This window comes from Strongyloides ratti (assembly GCF_001040885.1).
Source record: "Strongyloides ratti genome assembly S_ratti_ED321, chromosome : 2".
NCBI lineage: Eukaryota > Metazoa > Nematoda > Chromadorea > Rhabditida > Strongyloididae > Strongyloides > Strongyloides ratti.
Window position 1 is genome coordinate 15,448,480 of NC_037308.1, and position 19,897 is coordinate 15,468,376.

Here is a 19,897-nt window from a genome sequence, read left to right on the forward strand (position 1 = left end):
AATTTGGCATTATTAATCAAGGAATCTAATAATTATTTTTTAAATTAAAAGATAAAAAGAAACAAAAATTTTTTTGATAATTAATTGATAAATGAATAAAGAAATAATATTTAATTTATTGTAACGTTGATATTGTTGTAATGAAAACATTCTTTTTACGTTATCTATAATTATAATATACTTTTAAAATTGTGATTTTTCATAAAAGAAAAGATTGATAAACAATGTAATGTAAGAGAAAATGCAATTAAAATATTTTAATAAAATTTTATCATTACAACATTGTAATGATAAAATTCTCTGATTAGACAAAGCACTTTTTTTTCTGATTGTAAATGAAATATTATTTTTGTATAAATATATATATATATATATATCCTGATTAATTTTACAAACATTCTGAAACTAAACAAAAATTATATTCTTTGATAAAACTTTTATATATAACAGTATAAACATGATAATAATGTAATAAAAAATCTTTTTTATGTACTAATATTAAAAATTATCATACCATAAGTATACTGAAATCCATTATAAGGATTACAATTATGTTTAAAGTAAAAAAAATTTTTTTTTACATTATAACGTTATCAATAAAGTATTATAATATATTTAAGTTTTAGAAATCTAGTTTAAGTTTTTTTTTACAAAAATGTGGCCAAAAACTGTTCTAGGAAAAGTTATATTTTATGGTTTATTACTAATCATATTTATTATTGGATTAGTTTTATTAATTCCAATGCCATTGGCCATATTTCCAGCAGTAATTTCAAGTGAATTAATAATTAATCCAACATCTAACTCAACTTGGGGTCAATTAACAAATTATTGGTGGAAATTACCAATGATAAGTCATTATGATTTTATATTGTGGAATATTACTAATCCAGATGAAGTTAATTTTTTTGGAGCAAAAGCAGCATCTATTCCTATTGGTCCATACTCTTATCTGTATGTATAAATATTGACAAAAATATTTTAAAAAAATATATTAATATAACTATTTTTAGTGAATCAGAAATTAAAGATAATATTATATTGAAAGATAATGGTAATAAAGTATTTTTTCAAAATATAAAAACTTGGACTTATAAACAAGAAACATCATGTAAATATTGTAATTGGGAGGATAAATTTTTTTTACCAAATCCAGCTTTTATGACAGTAGTAAAAATGATTGAAAAATATAAAATTAAAGGTATCCAAAAAATACTTTTAGAAGCTTCTTTATATTTATTTGGTGAATATCCAGTAAAAGAAGTTCCTCAGAAAGGAGTTCTTTTTTTAAGTTATTATGATCCATTAATTAGTTTTATGAATTCGGATTTAATGAAATTACTTATATCAATAGGTGGTCCAAATGTTCTTGGATTTCCAGTTCCTGATCTTAAACATATTGGATATTTTCCTCTTTATAACAATACAAATGATGAAGATTATTTAACATATACGGGTAAAGATGATGCAAAGAAACTTGGAAAAATAATTAATTGGTCTAATAGTACTCATTTAAGATGGTGGAAATCAGAATATGCTAATGATTTAGAAGGAGCTACAGATGGTACTTTTAATGGTGCTTTTATTGATGATGGAGATGATTTTAAAATATTTCAATCATTTGCTTGTAGACATTTTCAAATGATAAATAATGGAACAGAAAATGTAGATGATATTCCTACAGTTAGGTGGAAAATAAGTGATGACAATTTTAATACATATCTTGAAAAATTTAAAGGATATGAATATGATAATAATGAAAATGCTACATATTTTCCTGATTGGCCTTGTGGTAATAATGGAATTACACATGTGGGCGAATGTGACAAAATAGATTGTAATCAACCACAAAACTTTTGTTATTCATGTTGTAAAAATAAGAATATTATTAAAAATAAAGTTAAAATGCCTCCTGGAATTATTCCATTAAAATGTTTTCCAGGATTAGATAAGGATATGCTTTTTTATGCAACATTATCACCACCAAATTTTGCTTACTCTCCAAAAGAAGTTCAAGATTCAATAATTGGTGTTAATGCTAATATAGAAAATGATAATTTAGGATATTTTGATGTTCAAAGTACTTTAGGTTCAACAGTAAAAGCATTTTTAAGACTTCAATTAAATATTCCAATTTGGAATACAAATTCTATATCACAACTTATTCAACATCGTTCAGTTATGTTTCCATGTTTCTCTTTAACAGTAAGAGTTACATTAAAAGATTACGCTACAAATTTTATAAGATTAGCATCAAAAATTGCACCACTTATAATATTAATACTTGGTATTATTTTCGTTTCATTTCCAATATTTATTATTGCTGTAGTATTTATTTTAAATAGAAAAGAGAACAATTTAAGAAAAATGAGTAATGAAAATGAACTAAAAAATTTATCATCATCAAAAAAAAGTATTGATATAAGAGAAGACTCAAATTATGTAGATCAAATAAATTCTGATTATTTAGATCTCTAAGTAAAAGATTATAAAAAAAAAGTACTTTTATATATTATTTAAAGTATTACTTACACATACATTTGCCTATAAAGCATGATGTGATTAAAATTAATTAAATTTTATTTTATCTTTTTATTACATTAAACTTGTAATTATTTGTATTATAAAATGTTTAATATTTGATAATTTTAAATATAAATTACTTCATTAGAAATGATAAATATTTTACAATGATAAAATTTTTTAATAAAATTATTAAAAAAATGTCAAATTTAAAATGTTTATAAAATAATACAAACTATCAGAAACAAAAAATTATCAGTTGACATTCTTTAATATTTAAAGTTCAAAATTATAAATTATAATTACCAAAAAAATAAGTCACTAAATAAAAAAAATTTTTTTTTGTTTATCTTAAGATTTTTTTAAAACCAAATGATTAGTATTTTTTTTTATACTTATGATAAATATGAAATAATAATCAAAATAAAGTTGACTATTAACAAGAAATAAATTTATTTATAAATTTTTTATTCAAAACAATATATTTAACTTATCCTAATTTTTTAAAAATTTGTATAACAAAAAGAAAGTTACATCAAAAAATATTACCATTGTATGTATAAAATTTCTATCATTGAAAAAATGTTTATCAATAAATATCTCATAATGATATTATCCAATTTTTTTTATAAATACAAAAAAAAATTGATATTATACTTTACATATTAAAAATTTTTTCCTAGTATTTTGTACATCTAATAGTAAACAAGTATTCATATAAATTTATATATTATTTGAATGTTAATAAAAAAAAAAGTATAAAATATTAATTGCTTCTAATTTGTTAATAAATTTTACATTTTTATAATTTATTTCTCACATTTTTTTTAATATTGTAAAAGTTTATTCATATCCTTTTCACTTACTTTTATTTTTGATTTATTTATTTTATTGTTTTTTGTGTTGATATTTATGAAAGAAATAATTAAAATAGTTTTATAGTGAATAAAATTGATAAGTTTTTTTCTATCTCAATCTCCATTTTTCTCACATCATCCTATTGCATTTTTGAATTGTAAAAATTAATGATAAGAATCAAATTCTATATCATAAATTATTATATAAATATTATATTAATAAATCAAATTATAATTTTTATGCAATTATTGTTTAAATATGATATAATATAACTTTTGCAAATAATTTATCAAAAAAATTTTTTAATGTATTTATTTAGATATATAAGATTGTAAACATAAATATTATAATTGGTTATATTAAATGCTATCATATTTATAAATTATTTGTTAATATAAACTACAAAATATTAGTAAAAAAATAATTAACAATTTGTTAAAAATAAAACTTTTTTTTATTAAAATATTATCCATTTGAAATACTTTGTAAAAGTAGAAATTATAGTAGAATATTTATCAAAATGTCACTTATTAAATTGATTATCAACTCTTGATTACATATGTGATAAGATTATATAAATATTCCAAAAAAATATAATTAATTTAATTAAAATATTTTAAATAATCAAAGTTTTTTTACATATTTTAAAAGTTAATTAGTAAAATTTTTTGATCAGAATAGATAAGAGTTAATATTTTAGTTGTTTAAATTGTTAGACAAATATAAATAAAAAAAATTAAAACGTTAAAAAAATAATTTATTTTCTTAGTAAAGTTCAATTGGCAGTAGTTAGTTTACTTCATTTTTTGAGATAATTATCGATATAATAATAATGTATTTAATTAAATTTAATACATATTTTTTTAATTAATGTTAAACATGTATTAAGATATATATCAAGTGGTATATTTTTATATATCTTAGAATGAAATTAATAAAATTTATTTGTTATAATAAAATATCTGAAAAAAAAAAAAAATTAATAATATTAAGAAAAATATTATTCTTTCAATTTTAATATTATGCAAAAATTTCAATTTAAAAACATTGAAAACTTTTTTCCATATACTTAAAATTTATATTTAATAATATTCAGATAAATTTTGTGATGAAAAATTTTTGTAAAATTTCACAAAAGAATGATATTAAAATCATATTTTAAATTTGTTTGGAAAAGGTATTTTGAATTGAATGTAATCTTGAAAATAAATTTTTATCAATTTTTCTAGTAAAATTGGGTCATTAAAAATTATTTTTTTAACATTTGTTCTAATAGATTTACCATGAGTTGCATTAAATGATCTTTTTGTTGTTATAGTTTTTTGAATTATTTTTAAATATTTACTTGGTATTCCTATTTTTTTAAAAAACTGTAAAAGAGAATTGTAAAATACTTTTAAACCTTCAGGTGAATCTTCATAAAAAATAATCTTATAATATTTTTGATATTTATCAAATTCACAATTCCATGTTTGTGGGACAAAATGTTGAGTATAGTAGTCATGATTCTTTATTTTTGAATGATCTAATGTCATTTGTTTAACATTTTTGTATAAAGTATTAATGACACAAGTAATATTATCAAAACACTCCAAACAATTACCAGGATGCAACTTCCATGGTTTTTCTACAACACATTTACTTATGAAACTTGATATAAATCTTTCAATGGGGTCTCTAATTATTGCCAGAAAATAATTATTATTAAAAAAAGTTTTTGTATTATTATTTTGTGAAAATTCTCTTGCAACATACTCTAACCTCATTTTCCTTAAATTTTTCATGTATGAATAATAATCAAACCACATTTTATTTGAAATTTTGTTCCCAATCTTTGTTGTATTGTGAAGAATCAACGTTCCTAAAACCATTCTCATTGTAGAAGATAAATTTTTATCAATTTGACAATATGTTATATTATATTTTCTAACTAATCTATATTTGAATTCATAATTTATATATGGAGGTATACAAAAATCATTTTTTTCTTTAATTGTAATATTTTTACACAAATTTTTAAATTTTATCTTATCAATATTCTTATACTTTTCCTCACTTTTAGAAGCATAATAAAAAATAAATAACAAAATAAGAACAAAATAATATAAAAATTTCATATTAAATAAATATCTAATACAACCAAATGAATTTAAATAGAAATACAAAATTTGATAATATACACAAATCTTGTTTCTATATTATTCACCTAGAAATTTATTCATTACTCATTATTTAATTTGTAAATTAAAAAATCTGATAAAAAAAAATTTGAAGTTTTATATGTACAATCTCATCTATTAAAAAGGATAAATAAATTATTCCCCTAATTGTGCCTTTAAAGCCGCTTTTTTGATATCAACGTATGCCAACTCTTCTTCCAACAATTTCGTATCCTCTCCATTAGCACGTGCTTTTTCAATTTTAGCTAAAATAAGTTTCTTTTCAATACTTGCTGACAAAATGTGTCCTGGTGTATTAAATATAATGTTCAAATCATTTTCTTCACGTAAATATACAAAGTATGTAATAACTGATCCGAAACTTAAAATTAGAGAGAGTAAAATTTTATTCTTATACCTTGTTGTATCGTAGTATGATGGCTTATACTTTTCATTTATATACCTGTTTTGTGCTCCAAATTTATTATACCCATAGTAAGCTTTAGATTCACTAAACTTTGGCATTTTCACAATATTTTTTGATGCAAATCTCTGACATCTTTGTAGATGATTAGATAATGCACGTGAAAAAAGATTCATCTAATTTTAAAAAAAAATTAGATACTTTAAATACAAATAAAAAGTATGTAACGGTATGAACCAAAATTATTATTCTAAAATAAATAAACCAATTTACATCATTAACATAACATTATAATAAAACCAACAAAATATGAGTGGAACAAAAAATAAACAATAACAAAAAAAACATTAAAATTATTAATAAACTTTTAATCCTTCTGATTTTCCAAAAACTGCATTGACTTTCAATCGAAAATCAGCCATCTTATAATCTAAAACTTTCAATATTTTACATTGTTCAGGATTTAGAGTATCTCCTTCATTACATACTACAAATTCTTTTACTAATGTAATAACACCTTTTTCGAGTGCAGTCGGTAGTCCCATTTTACGTAATTGTGGTTCCATTGAAAAAGAAAATTGTGCAAGAGGTCCAGATTCTAATTTAACTGTTTCAGTAGCAATATCTCCAGCACGTGCATAGTCTTCTTGGTGGAAAGATTCAAAAAACTCAAGAACTTCTTTTGGTTTGATAACTGAAAACATTAAAGCACATTGTCCTTTCAAAAGTCTAGACAATTTGTGAATTCCCTCAACATGTTCTCCTTCAGGTTCTTTACCTAAAGCAATACTCATGACATTATTTTTGCCAAAAAAAAATCTTGAATTTGATTTAAAATGTTGTCGAACTGCAATGAATCCTCTTGAACGAAGATTTTCCAAATTAAACAAATAAATATATGGATATTTATCAGCAGCATTACGAATTTCTGATATTAAATTATTTCTGCTTTCTCTAGTCTTCTTCTTAACTTTCGTCAATGAAACTAAACAAAAAAATACATTAATAAAACAAAAAACTTAATAATAACTTACCTTCTTTATCTCTTTTAGAACGTGGCATATTTTAAAATATATTTATCAGAAAGAAGACAAAGGTATAAAGATGGTTGATAACACTATTCTTAGAAAATTTCCATACTCAAAAACATTTCTCCAAACTTTTATCACAGAAAATATTGTTAGGATAAATTTGTAGAATAAAGTGTACCAAAAAGTGATTAACGAAAATGGTAAATTTTAAATGAACATTGATGGTTTACCGGTTGATGATGTTTTTATTTCAAACTAAATAGAAAAACAATATGAAAAAAGTAATTTTCATATTCTAAATACTGTTACATAGACATTTTTAAAATTTATTTTAGTTTTCAAAATGAAATAATTGAAATTAAAGTAGAAAAATTTGTTGGTGATAAATATAAATCTTTTTTTTCAAATTCATATTAAAGTAGTTATAAATTATAATAAAAAAAATAATCCAAAATAAAAAATAATAATTATTCTAAACTAACAATTGAAAACGAAAAATATAACTAAAATCACGTGTGAAGTAACCATACTATTTTCGTTGTGATTGAATAGTCTATTTACTTTGTAAAAGTGCATAATTATCAAAACATTTTATACCTAAATTATGTTAAAATAATTATTTGCTTCTTTTTTTTCGATAAATAATTTATTACTAAGATATAAAAATATCTATTAAATCAAACAAGCTGTTTTTTAACTTTAATCAATGTTATCTTAGCATACATTACAGTATAAATTAATCTTATTTACACTTTTACTCTTTATAATTTTAACATTAAATCATAGAATTTTTAGTCAATCATCATTATTTTAACCACTAGTGATTTATTGAATTTTGTCATGTGTTTTACTAAAAGATTGTCTAAGTTTGGGATTGGGATTACAGGAAAATTAAATCACGATCCAGTGGCTATCAAACATTATAATGACCATTACAGTCCATTGGATTGCGAAATATGTTTTTCAGTTGAAATTTATACTGAAAAATTAGAAATTGCAACTAGAAAATTTAATTCTTTTAATAGAGATCAACTACTAGAATGTCCTGAATTAAAGACACCAAATTTATATGATTTACCATTAGAGGAACTATTAAACATTGCAGGGAAGATGCCTTGGGATCAAGACTTAAAAGTGAACCGATTTGCTGAATTTTTCTACCAAGAATACCAAAATCACAAGAAGACTAAAATGCAGTTTTGTACATTTTGTTACAATAATGCTCGTAAAGAAATTGAGAAAACAGGAGGAAAAATAGATAGTTATTCTAATGATTGTCCATGGAAAGGACATAGTGTTAAAAATTCAAAAGGAATAGTAACATGTTCCTATTTAAGAAGCCTTTCATGTGCAAATTGTGGAGCTACTGGAGATAATGCTCATACCAAGAAACATTGCCCTCATCCTACCCTAGTAATGAAAAATTAATTTGCCTGTAGAAATGGATTTTGAAATTTTTTTTACATTTTAAATTATCCCTAAATATATATAGATGAAATAAGAATTGTTTTAATTTTTTTTTATTTTTAAAATTAAAAGGAATTTTTTAGGAAGAAAAAAAACAAAATTATTTTTCAGAAAGAATTCATCTTCATATATAAGTGGCACCGAGAACTCAAGAAATTAGAAATCTAAAGTAAAATTTTTCTACCGAAATTTTATATTCAAGTAAAACATGGTCAAAAATCTATTTTTTTTTATAAAAATAAATAAAAAGCAATCAACTTTTTGACCCAAATTTGGACCATTGGTTCCTGATATAATTGCCAAACTATATTTTTTTTATTTTTTTAATTTTTTTAATTTTAATTTTTATAAACGTAACTTTCAAATAAATAATTTTTTTTTAAAAAGATGAATTGAACAAAAACATTTTCTTGACTTGAAAGTGATCTAAATTAAATTTAAATGTTTGTAAGTTTTTTTAACATCAGATTCTTAAGTAAATTTTGAAAAATAAAGTATTTTAAAAAAAAATTTAATAACGTCTTCCAAATTAAAGCTATTAAAAAGCAATTTTTGACAGAAAATAATTCAAGCTTTTATGCAACTAATAATGATAACTTAAATAAAATAAAACTATTTGGATATTTTTCATATTCGCAATAGTAAAAATTTAATTTGAATCTAAGAATATTAATGTGTAATTCATAAGCCAATTTCAAAATGATTTTTCAACAGTGGTAAATTCAAGTTTTTTAATTTAGAAATAAAAATAAAAAAAGAATTTTATCCTTGTTATATAAATATTATTTTTTGTAAATTGCAACCTAATAAATTTTTTTAATTATACACTTTGCATTTTATTTATCAGTTATTTTAATATTAAAAGAAAAGATATAATATTTTATTGCGATAAAAAACTATATCTTTATAATTTAAGTTCAAAGGCTTATTTTGTCGCATATTTTTTGAAATGATACAACTTATTTTATTATTTATTCCAGATGTTACAAAATGTTGCATTTTTTATGCTTCCTAAAATTTAGATTAAAAAAAGATAAAACTAACGAAAAATGACATTAAAAAAACTGAGAAATTTCATAAAATATATACACTATTTCAATACCTGCATAAAAATTGATAAATGATACTGTTTCTAATTTTGATACTAAAAACATTACAAAAAGATTTATATAAAGTAATTTAGATAATTTATTTTAAAAGACAATAAATTATAAAGCTTTTAAATTAAAAATTTTAATCATTATCATCTGTTAAACATTTTATCACATAAAAACAAAAAATTAAGTGAAAACAATTAAAATTGTAAATAAAGATATATTTTATTTCATATTAAAGTTTAAAATTGCTTTTTTTTAAAAAAAAAAGATAAATAAATAGAGAGAAATAAAACGAAATAAATATTAGAAATGAAATATTTATTATTAATCCTCTTTTTAATGTTATCTAACGAAGAATTTAGTTGTCACGAAACAATAAAATCTTTAATAGAAAATAAAAACTCTGAAAATTTATGTTCCGAAGGTTGTCAAGGATTATGCTATAACAGAAATTATGAACGAATTCAGGTAAATCATTTAAGATAATATGTCAAAATTAGTTATTTATAGAGAAAACGATGTTGTGGAAAAGGATTTTGTGGATGTTGTGATTTAAAAGTTCACGTTTCAAAATATTCATTATTAAATGAAGTAGTTAATGTTCAAAACAATTTAATAGATAATATAAATGATGAAAATAGAAATGAATTCTATGTCAAAACTTTAACAAAAGATATAATTGGAAATTCTGATGAAGAAATAGATATTTTAAATAGTGTTTTTACTAATTGAATTAAAAATATTAGGCTGTTTAAAAAAATATTTTTCAGAATATATAACATTTTTATATAAAATTGATATTTTTAATAATTAAAAAAATTAACTTTATTTATGTATAATCTTAATTATGAGTAAATAAACGAGAAAAAATTTTTATATTACTTTTCATAATTAAAATATTAATTAAAAATATATATAAAAATAATTTTAAAATATAAATTAATTCTTTATTTATAAGTAATTTGTGATGTTTTACATGAAAAAAATCATAAAAAGTGTACCATTCATAATATAATAAAATTGATAATACAATTTAACGTAATAAAAGATAAGTTTCAAAATATTATTATGTTATCATACAAAAATATTATATTAAAGTTAAAAATATAGTAAAAGAATGAGAAGAATAAAAAAATATAATATTTAGCTAGTAAATTATTATAAAAATATTTCAATTACAAGAAAAAGTACATAAAAGTTATTAAAAGTCAACGTATAAATTGAATTTTTTTAATCAATTTATAAATTTTTCTAAAAAAAAAAATTTATTCATGACTGAGATTTGATAAACAATAAAAGTGAATTAGTTCTATTTTTTTCATGGTAATTTAAAGTTAATATATAAATAAATCAGAAACAATGAATATTTAGAAAAATTTATGCCTTGTGCTATATCTTGCTTCAAAATTATGATATAAATAAACCAATTTCTGGAATCAACTACTATTTAATTTTCATTTAGGGTCTACATTCAAAAAATTTTTATATCACCAACAGTTAGTAAGATATAAAAAATGATGACAATGAATTAAGCGCGCAAAAATACCCAACAATGTATCTCGAGAACGATAGAAATTTAGAAAATATTTTCAACGTAGACTATAGCTCAAATGTCTTAAGATGCTTAGCGCATCTAGTCTTGTACTTCTAAGAGCTCATTTACTTGAGTTATGAGTTTCAGACTTGAAACTTTTTCAAGATACATTTTGCCTCATATCTTGAGATCGAGAAAAGGTACAAAAATGAGACTAGGTTTAATCGACTTCTCGCAAAAATCTGATCTAGAATAGTTTGTTTAATTTTAATATTTTTTATTTCATCATAGAAGTCATTTTTGTTCAAAAAATATTCCCCATTTTCGCCTCTAACTTTGACTCATCACAACTCCTCAAGTTTTGTTTCTGATATAACCTTGATTATATTTAAAATTCATGATTTTCCAAGGACTATCAGATGAGTATAGTTTCATTTTGGAATTTCAAAAAAAGTTATTTTTTTAGTAATTATGCTGAAGGTCAAGTTGGAAATATTTGGAACAACTATGAATCTTGACAAATTTTGGAGATATTTGTTTAGAAACAACTTTTATAGACCAACTTTTAAAAAGAAATCGAATGAAACTAGTCTCACGGTAATCTGACAAGTTTCAGCTGAGTTATTGTAATGTTGGCGACAATGAATATTTAGAAAAAATTTCCGCCTTTTGTTGTATCTCGCTTCAAAATACAGGTATTAACAAACGAATTTCTGGAATCAGCTACTATTCAATTTTCATTTAGGGTCTACGTTCAAAAAATTTTTATATCACCAACAGTTAGTAAGATATAAAAAATGATGACAAAAGAATTAAGCGCGCAAAAATACCCAACAATGTATCTCAAGAACAATTAAATTTCAGAAAAAATTTTCAACGTAGACTGTAGCTCAAATATCTTAAGAAGCCTAGCGCATCTGGTTTCATGTTTCTAGGAGCTCATTTACTTGAATTATGAGTTTCATACTTAAAACTTTTTCAAGATACATTTTTCACCATATCTTGAGATCAAGTAGAGATACAAAGATGAGACTATGTTTAATCGAATTCTCGCAAAAAAATGATCTAGAATAGTCTGTTTAATTTTAATATTTTTTATTTAATCATAGAAGTCATTTTTTTTCAAAAAATATTCCCCGCTTTCGCCTCTAACTTTGACTCATCATAACTCCTCAAGTTTTGCTTCTGATATAGCCTTGATTATATTTAAAATTTATCATTTTTCAAGGGCTATCAGATGAGTATAGTTTCACTTTTAAATTCCAAAAAAAGTTATTTTTTTAGTAATTATGCTGAAGGTCAAGTTGGAAATATTTGAACCAACTATGAATCTTGGAAAATTTTGGAGATATTTGTTTAGGAACAATTTTTTTTAAGCTAATTTTTTATGAGGAATCGAATGAAATTAGTCTCACGGTAATCTGATAAGTTTCAGCTGAGTTATTGTAATGTTTGGAACAATGAATATTTAGAAAAATTTTCCGCCTTTCACTGTATCTCGCTTCAAAATTCAGATATTAACAAAAAAATTTCTGGAATCAACTAATAATCAGTTTTCATATAGGGTTCACGTTCAAACCATTTTTATATCTTCAACAGTTAGTAAGATATAAAAAATGATGACAATAAATTGAGCGCGCAATAATACCAAACAATATATCTCAAGAACGGTTGAATATTAAAAAATATTTTTAACGTAGACTATAGCTCAAATGTTTCAACAAGCCCAGCGCATTAAGTCTCATGCTTCTAGGTGCTCATATACTTGAGTTATGAGTTTCAGACTTGAAACTTTTTCAAGATACATTTTACATCATATCTTGAGATTAAGAAGCCCTATGAAGACGAGACTAGGTTTAAACGACTTCTCGCAAAAATCTGATCTAGAATATTTATTCTAATTTTAATATTTTTAACTTCATCATAGAAGTCGGATTTTTTCAAAAAATATTCCCCAGTTTCGCCTCTAAGTTTAACTTATCACAACTTCTCAAGATTTGTTTCTGATATAGCCTTGATTATATTTAAAATTCATAATTTTTCAAGGACTATCAGATGAGTATACTTTTATTGAAAAATTCAAAAAAAAAGTTTTTTTTTAGTACTCATATTGAAAATCAAGTTGGTGATACTTGAACCAATTATTACTTTTGGTAAATTTAACACATGTTTCCTCTTCAATTATTTTTATTTCTTTTGTCAACCAAACTTTCAGAAACAAAATCATCTACATAATATTTTATAAGAAATCTCCATTTATGTCTTCTTAATGTTGTAATCTTACTTTTATTTCTTTTATTGTCATATTTTATTATTGTAGAAATATCAATGTTTTTTTGCTGCAATTGATTCAGCTACATCAATAATATGTTTTGATTGACTACTGGTAGGCATAATATCACCTTCATATAATTCAGAATTTTCCATAGCACTTTTAAATTCAAAAGTCGTTTCATTTTTTTGTTATTTTGAATAATTGTGTTTTTAACAACTAGCAAACTATTGCTATTTGTTTCTTGAATAATTTTGTTTTCAATTTTCTTTAAAGTTTTTATTGTTTCTTTAGTATTTTCATAATCATTTATAATTTGTTCTTGAATAAGTCTATTTTCATCTGATTGATTAATAGTTTTCTGAAAAATTAAAATACTGCTTTTTAAAAGTTAATTTTTTTTAAATGTTACAGTAATACAAATAAAATACTGTAATTTTTTAACAATATAAAAAATGTTAAAAAAAAATATTTGTTAAAAAATAAAACATTTTTATGATTTATTTTTAGTAATGTAAAAAAAGTGCAATCTCAAACCGATATAGAAGAATAAAAATATTAAAAAACATTAACTAAAAATTGATGAAATAATTTGTATCTTTAAGATTATTTTGGTAAAGCAAAACCAATTTGTTTATTTCCAAAATCGTAAATATTACAATAACTTTGAATGAATGGATCTCCAAGAATAACTTGAATACCCATTCCTGATATACCAAACATTCCCACAATACACATATTTCCTCCCACACCAGTATGATCAACAAGTTTATCATATTTGATGGAATAAGTATGTTGTCCAATAGTTAAATTTAAATCTGGAAAAGTTTGTGAACATTTTATTGTGTACATTCCATATCCTCTATGGAATTCTGCTCCGATTGTCTTAGCAATACCATCAACTAAAAGAAAAAAAAAATTACATTGTTTAAAATAAAAATATTTTTGTAATGTAATTTATATAATTATTACCTATAAATTGTGGAAGACCCAAAAGTGATGTACCTAAAATTGAGAAATTATATCAATAAAAGAAATGAAAAAAATACCAGTATCAGATATTGTAACATATTTTTTTGAATTCTGGAAAGATCCAATAGAAAAACTAGTTACTCTAAATATCCAGTAAGTAGAAGAAGAAAGCTTTTCATAAGCAATTACTGGTCCACAATTTTTTGTGTCAATATCTCCATAGGTATAAGTACCACCTGGTTTTCCATAAACAAGTCCTTTATGCTGAAGATATACTGTAAAAATAGGTTTGTCAAGAAGACCTTGCTTTTGAGCATTAAATATTGGTGGAAGAACACCATCAACAGAAATAGCGGGAAAGGCAAGACCAAGAATACCATCACCAGGATTTTGGTTAAGATTCTGAGAAATTCTCTGAGCTTGTGCAAAAGTTGTTTTTGGTATAGAAAATTGTCCATTATCTCCAACAAAAGCTATAGTATCTTCTCCAAGGAATCCAAAAGCAGATCCACTTCCATAACCAATTCCAAATTTTCTTCCATTTTTAATGTAAGATGTTGATTTTGAAGAATTAAATTTATGTTTTCTGTTACACTCAGTACATGTAATATCTGGAATCCAAAGATTTGAAGATCCAGTATCAAGAATAAGAGAAAAATATTGTGGTGGCGTTCCAATTGATATATTTCCAAAATAAGCCATATCATCGTAATCGTTAACAAGTTGAGAAACAGAATTTAAAATTTGATCTTTATAATTAAGTTGCATTAAATTTTTTTGTTTCATATATTCTTTCCATTTTCCTTCTCTTATTAAACGTTTACGTTTAGATTCAACTCTTAAAAGTTGATGTTCAAACACTACCGCAAATGTAATAGAAATTAAAGTAAAAAAAGTAAGAAATACCTTCATAATTAGAATATTTAACTAATTATCAAAAACTTAAATTTATTTGTAAAAATATTTCTTTTATGCATTTTATACTTTTAAAAACTGATAGATAGTTTTTATAATTTAATGATAAGAAGTATAGTATCCTATTTTCGTTGAAAAATAAAAAGTATATATATATATAAGAATTAAAAATCTTTGGTGATAATATATACAAAAAAAATTTTTAACTAAAAAAAAACTGATAAGAATATTTGTTTAGTAAAAAATATATCCTCTTTTGAAGTAATTAAAAAATATTATTTTTTAAAAAAATTAATTATTATACATATTTATGTATATCATACTTTCTAGATAACTAAAAATTAAATTCATACTGTTTGATAAGTAAATATTTCAATATTAAAATGAATCACTTTAGAAATTAGTACGTTTTTTAACTTTTAGAGTATATTTTCTAAATATATGTTTAATTTTAAAAATAATTAACATAAACAAAATTTTTTTATAATTTTACTTTTTTTTAATTATTTAGTTGTATTTCAATTGTTTTTATTTCATGTTATTTCAAAAAATTTTTAAAAAATAAGATATTTTTTTACATTATAACATACACAATAATAAAATAGAAATGAATTTATTTTTTAATGTTCTTCATCAAAAATAATTTTAATATACATATTAGTATTAAAAAATTAAAAAAAAAGTTAAATCTTTTACTATATATTTAAAAGATTTATCTGTTTATTGTAAATAAAATACTAATAATATATTAAAGTAAATAAGTTGTTTTTAAATTCAAAAAACAATCGATTTTCTTATTTTGGTATAGCAAAACCAATTTGATTATTTCCAAAATCGTAAATATTACAATAACTTTGAATGAATGAATTTCCAAGAATAACTTGAATTCCCATACCTGATACACTAAACATTCCCACCATGCACAGGTTGTCTCCTAAATCCATGTCAACAACAAGTTTATTAGATTTTATGGAATATGTATGTTGTCCAATAGTTAAATTCAAATCTGGAAATGTTTGTGAGCATTTTACAGTGTAAATTTTATATTCATCATTGAATTTTGCTCCAATAGTCTTAGCAATACCATCAACTAAAAGAAAATAAAAGTTTAAATATTTAAAACAAAAATATTTGTATAGTATAATTTATATAATTATTACCTAAATATTGTGGAAGACCCAAAATTCCTATAGCTAAAAGCAAATAATTAGATAAAAAAAAACATTAAAAAAAACCTGTATCAGATATTGCATTAAAAACTTTTGAAATATTAAAAGATCCAAGAGAAATTTTATTTAGCTTAAATGCCCAATAAGTTGAAGAATAAAGTTTTTCATATGCAATTACTGGTCCACAATTCTTCGTATCAATATCTCCAAAGGTTAAAGAACCTCCTAGTTCTCCATTAGCAGGTTGTATATGTTGAAGATATGCCGTAAAAATAGGTTTGTTAAGAAGACCTTGTTTTTGAGCATTAAACATTGGTGGAAGTATACCATCAATTGAAATAGAAGGAAAAGCAAGACCAAGAATACCATCTAGTATATCATCCTTAAATAGCCAAGAAATGTTATGAGCTCGTCCAAAAATTGTGTTAGGAATAGAAAGTTTTCCATTGTTTCCAACAAATGCTACAGTATCTTGTCCAAGTATTCCAGAAACAGATGCATAACCATAATTTATGTTAAACATCTTTCCAGTTCTAATGTAAGTTTTTGATTCTGAGGGATTAAATTGATGTTTTTCAAGACACTCTTCACATGCATTTCCTGGAATCCAAAGATTTGATGATCCAGTATCAAAAAGAACAGAAAAATATTGTGATGGAGTTCCAATTGATATATTTCCTAGATATTCTACATCATCATAATCATTAACACTTTCAGAAACAGAAGCTAAAACTTGATTTTTAAAATTATGTCTCATAAAATTTTTTTGTTTCATATATTCCTTCCATTTTCCTTGTCTAATTAAACGTTTACGTTTAGATTCAACTTTAAAGAGTTGATGTTCAAATACTACTGCAAGTGTAATAGAGATGAAAGTAAAAAAAGTAAGGAATAACTTCATAATTAGAATATTTTACTAATTTTCAAAATGTTAAATTTATTTTGTAAAAACATATCATTCGCACATTTTATACTTTCAAAAACTGATAGATAATTTTTTTTTACAATGATAACAAAACTAGAAATTTTTTTTTTTTGATAAATACAAAGTATATATGTATATAAAAAATATTTGAAATCTTTTATATTAATACATAAAAAATTTTAACTTAAATAAAACTGATAAGAATATTTATTTAATGTAAAATATATCCTTTTTAAAAAAGATTAAAAATTTTTTTTTAAAAATTAGTCATCGTGCATTCTAATGATATCACTTTTTTAGATAACTAAAAATTAAATTAATACTGTTTGATAATAAAAATTTCAATGTTAAAAATCAATCACTTTAGAAATTTGAATGTTTTTTAAGTTTTAGATATGAAATAATCAAAAGTTTTAGAGTATATTTTCTAAATATATGTTTAATTTTTAAATAAATAGCATAAACAAAAATCTTTATAATTTTATTCTTATTATATAGTCGGATTCCAATTGTTTTAATTTCATGTTATTTCAAACAATTTTTAAAAAATAAGAAATTGTTTTACATTATAACATACACATAATATTAAAATAGAAATGAATTTATTTTTCAACTTTCTTCCTCAAAAATAATTATAATATATATATATATTAGTATTAAAAAATTAAAATAAAAGTTCTATATATTAAAAAGATTTATCAGTTTATTGTAAATAAAATACTAATAATATATTGAAGTAAATAAGTTGTTTTTAAATTCAAAAAACAATCGATTTTCTTATTTTGGTAAAGCAAAACCAATTTGATTATTTCCAAAATCGTAAATATTACAATAACTTTGAATAAATGAATCTCCAAGAACAACTTGAATTCCCATACCTGATACACCAAACATTCCCATCATGCACATGCCTCCTCCTAGATCCATGTCATCAACAAGTTTATTAGATTTTATGGTATAAGTATGTTGTCCAATAATTAAATTCAAATCTGGAAATTTGCGTAGACAATTTATTGTATAAATTCCATATTTATCATTGAATTTTGCTCCAATAATCCCAGCAATTCTATCAACTAAAATAAAATAAAATAAAACTATGAAAATTATAAAATAAAAATATTTATATAGTATAATTTATATAATTATTACCTATAAATTGTGGAAAACCCAAAAATCCCCTGGCTGTAAGTAAAACATTAGATCAATAAAAATAATAGAAAAAAAATACCAGTATCAGATATTGCATTAAATACTTTTGACATTTTAAAACATCCAATAGAAATACTATTCACTTTAAATGCCCAATAAGTAGAAGAAGAAAGCTTCTCATATGCAATAATTGGTCCACAATTCTTCGTATCAACATCTCCAAAAGTAAAAGAACCTCCTGGTTTTCCATTAGCAGGTTGTATATGTTGAAGATATGCCGTAAAAATAGGTTTGTCAAGAAGACCTTGTTTTTGAGCATTAAACGTTGGTGGAAGTATACCATCAATAGAAATAGAAGGAAAAGCAAGACCAAGAATACCATCACTTGAATCATCTTTAAATATCCAAGAAATATAATGAGCTCGTCCAAAAGTTGTGTTAGGAATAGAAAGTTGTTTATTGTCTCCAACAAAAGCTACTGTATCTTGTCCAAGTATTCCAGAAACAGATCCACTTCTATATGTTATGGTAAAAAATTTTCCAGTTCTAATGTAAGTTTTTGATTCTGAGGGATTAAATTGATGTTTTCCTTTACACTCAGTACACGTAATATCTGGAATCCAAAAATTTGATGATCCAGTATCAAAAAGAACAGAAAAATATTGTGATGGAGTTCCAATTGATATATTTCCTAGATATTCTATATCATAATAATCATTAACACTTTCAGAAACAGAAGCTAAAACTTGATTTTTAAAATTATGTTCCATAAAATTTTTATGTTTTATATATTCCTTCCATTTTCCTTGTCTTATTAAACGTTTACGTTTAGATTCAACTTTGAAGAGTTGATGTTCAAATACTACTGCAAGTGTAATAGAAATTAAAGTTAAAAAAGTGAGAAATAACTTCATAATAAAAATATTTTACTAATTTTCAAAATATTAAATTTATTTTGTAAAAACATATCATTCGCACATTTTATACTTTCAAAAACTGATAGATAGTTTTTTTTATATAATGATAAGAAATATATTATCCTATTTTCGTTGATAAATACAAAGTATATATGTATAATTATTTAAAATCTTTTCGAATAGTACATACAAAAAAATATTTTAAATTAAATGAAACTGATAAGAATATTTATTTTATTTTAAATATTTCTTTTTTTAAAATAACAATAATAATTCTTTAACATACATCATATATTAGTTCCACTTTTTTTAAAAATTGTAATCTTTTTAATGTTTTTTAAGATATAATATTTCAAGTATATAAAATAATTTAATTTAAAATTTGAACCATTTTACAATTTAGTAAATGAAACAAATTAAACTAATAAAAAGGTTTATTTTTTAATTTCATTTTTACTACATCAAAAACTAAAATTTTTTTTGCT

At 22.1% G+C, this 19,897-nt stretch overlaps 9 protein-coding genes across 9 annotated transcripts; 3 read left to right on the forward strand and 6 right to left on the reverse strand.

Moving 5' to 3' along the window:
- Positions 1-655: 655 nt before the first annotated feature.
- Positions 656-2,478, forward strand: SRAE_2000489300 (CD36 antigen family-containing protein; the record flags this gene model as incomplete). The annotated part of the gene is made up of 2 exons (XM_024643832.1): positions 656-954; positions 1,014-2,478. 2 exons carry the CDS (start codon positions 656-658, stop codon positions 2,476-2,478), a joined length of 1,764 nt encoding a protein of 587 aa, XP_024509459.1.
- Positions 2,479-4,532: 2,054 nt separating this feature from the next.
- SRAE_2000489400 (Sulfotransferase family-containing protein) lies at positions 4,533-5,258 on the reverse strand (the record flags this gene model as incomplete). Its single annotated transcript, XM_024643833.1, has 1 exon — positions 4,533-5,258. One exon carries the CDS (start codon positions 5,256-5,258, stop codon positions 4,533-4,535), a length of 726 nt encoding a protein of 241 aa, XP_024509460.1.
- Positions 5,259-5,696: 438 nt separating this feature from the next.
- On the reverse strand, positions 5,697-6,140 carry SRAE_2000489500 (Hypothetical protein; the record flags this gene model as incomplete). Its single annotated transcript, XM_024643834.1, has 2 exons — positions 5,697-5,922; positions 5,959-6,140. The coding sequence occupies 2 exons, from the start codon at positions 6,138-6,140 to the stop codon at positions 5,697-5,699; spliced, it is 408 nt and encodes a 135-aa protein (XP_024509461.1).
- Positions 6,141-6,320: 180 nt separating this feature from the next.
- On the reverse strand, positions 6,321-7,026 carry SRAE_2000489600 (mRNA turnover protein 4 homolog; the record flags this gene model as incomplete). Its single annotated transcript, XM_024643835.1, has 2 exons — positions 6,321-6,949; positions 6,999-7,026. 2 exons carry the CDS (start codon positions 7,024-7,026, stop codon positions 6,321-6,323), a joined length of 657 nt encoding a protein of 218 aa, XP_024509462.1.
- An 809-nt stretch (positions 7,027-7,835) lies between these two features.
- On the forward strand, positions 7,836-8,423 carry SRAE_2000489700 (Zinc finger, nanos-type domain-containing protein; the record flags this gene model as incomplete). Its single annotated transcript, XM_024643836.1, has 1 exon — positions 7,836-8,423. One exon carries the CDS (start codon positions 7,836-7,838, stop codon positions 8,421-8,423), a length of 588 nt encoding a protein of 195 aa, XP_024509463.1.
- A 1,475-nt stretch (positions 8,424-9,898) lies between these two features.
- SRAE_2000489800 (Hypothetical protein) lies at positions 9,899-10,291 on the forward strand (the record flags this gene model as incomplete). The annotated part of the gene is made up of 2 exons (XM_024643837.1): positions 9,899-10,027; positions 10,070-10,291. The coding sequence occupies 2 exons, from the start codon at positions 9,899-9,901 to the stop codon at positions 10,289-10,291; spliced, it is 351 nt and encodes a 116-aa protein (XP_024509464.1).
- Positions 10,292-13,971: 3,680 nt separating this feature from the next.
- Positions 13,972-15,249, reverse strand: SRAE_2000489900 (Aspartic peptidase family and Aspartic peptidase domain-containing protein; the record flags this gene model as incomplete). Its single annotated transcript, XM_024643838.1, has 3 exons — positions 13,972-14,267; positions 14,338-14,370; positions 14,415-15,249. The coding sequence occupies 3 exons, from the start codon at positions 15,247-15,249 to the stop codon at positions 13,972-13,974; spliced, it is 1,164 nt and encodes a 387-aa protein (XP_024509465.1).
- A 797-nt stretch (positions 15,250-16,046) lies between these two features.
- On the reverse strand, positions 16,047-17,322 carry SRAE_2000490000 (Aspartic peptidase family and Aspartic peptidase domain-containing protein; the record flags this gene model as incomplete). Its single annotated transcript, XM_024643839.1, has 3 exons — positions 16,047-16,342; positions 16,413-16,445; positions 16,488-17,322. 3 exons carry the CDS (start codon positions 17,320-17,322, stop codon positions 16,047-16,049), a joined length of 1,164 nt encoding a protein of 387 aa, XP_024509466.1.
- An 801-nt stretch (positions 17,323-18,123) lies between these two features.
- SRAE_2000490110 (Aspartic peptidase family and Aspartic peptidase domain-containing protein) lies at positions 18,124-19,409 on the reverse strand (the record flags this gene model as incomplete). The annotated part of the gene is made up of 3 exons (XM_024643840.1): positions 18,124-18,419; positions 18,496-18,528; positions 18,575-19,409. 3 exons carry the CDS (start codon positions 19,407-19,409, stop codon positions 18,124-18,126), a joined length of 1,164 nt encoding a protein of 387 aa, XP_024509467.1.
- Between the last annotated feature and the right edge of the window lie 488 nt (positions 19,410-19,897).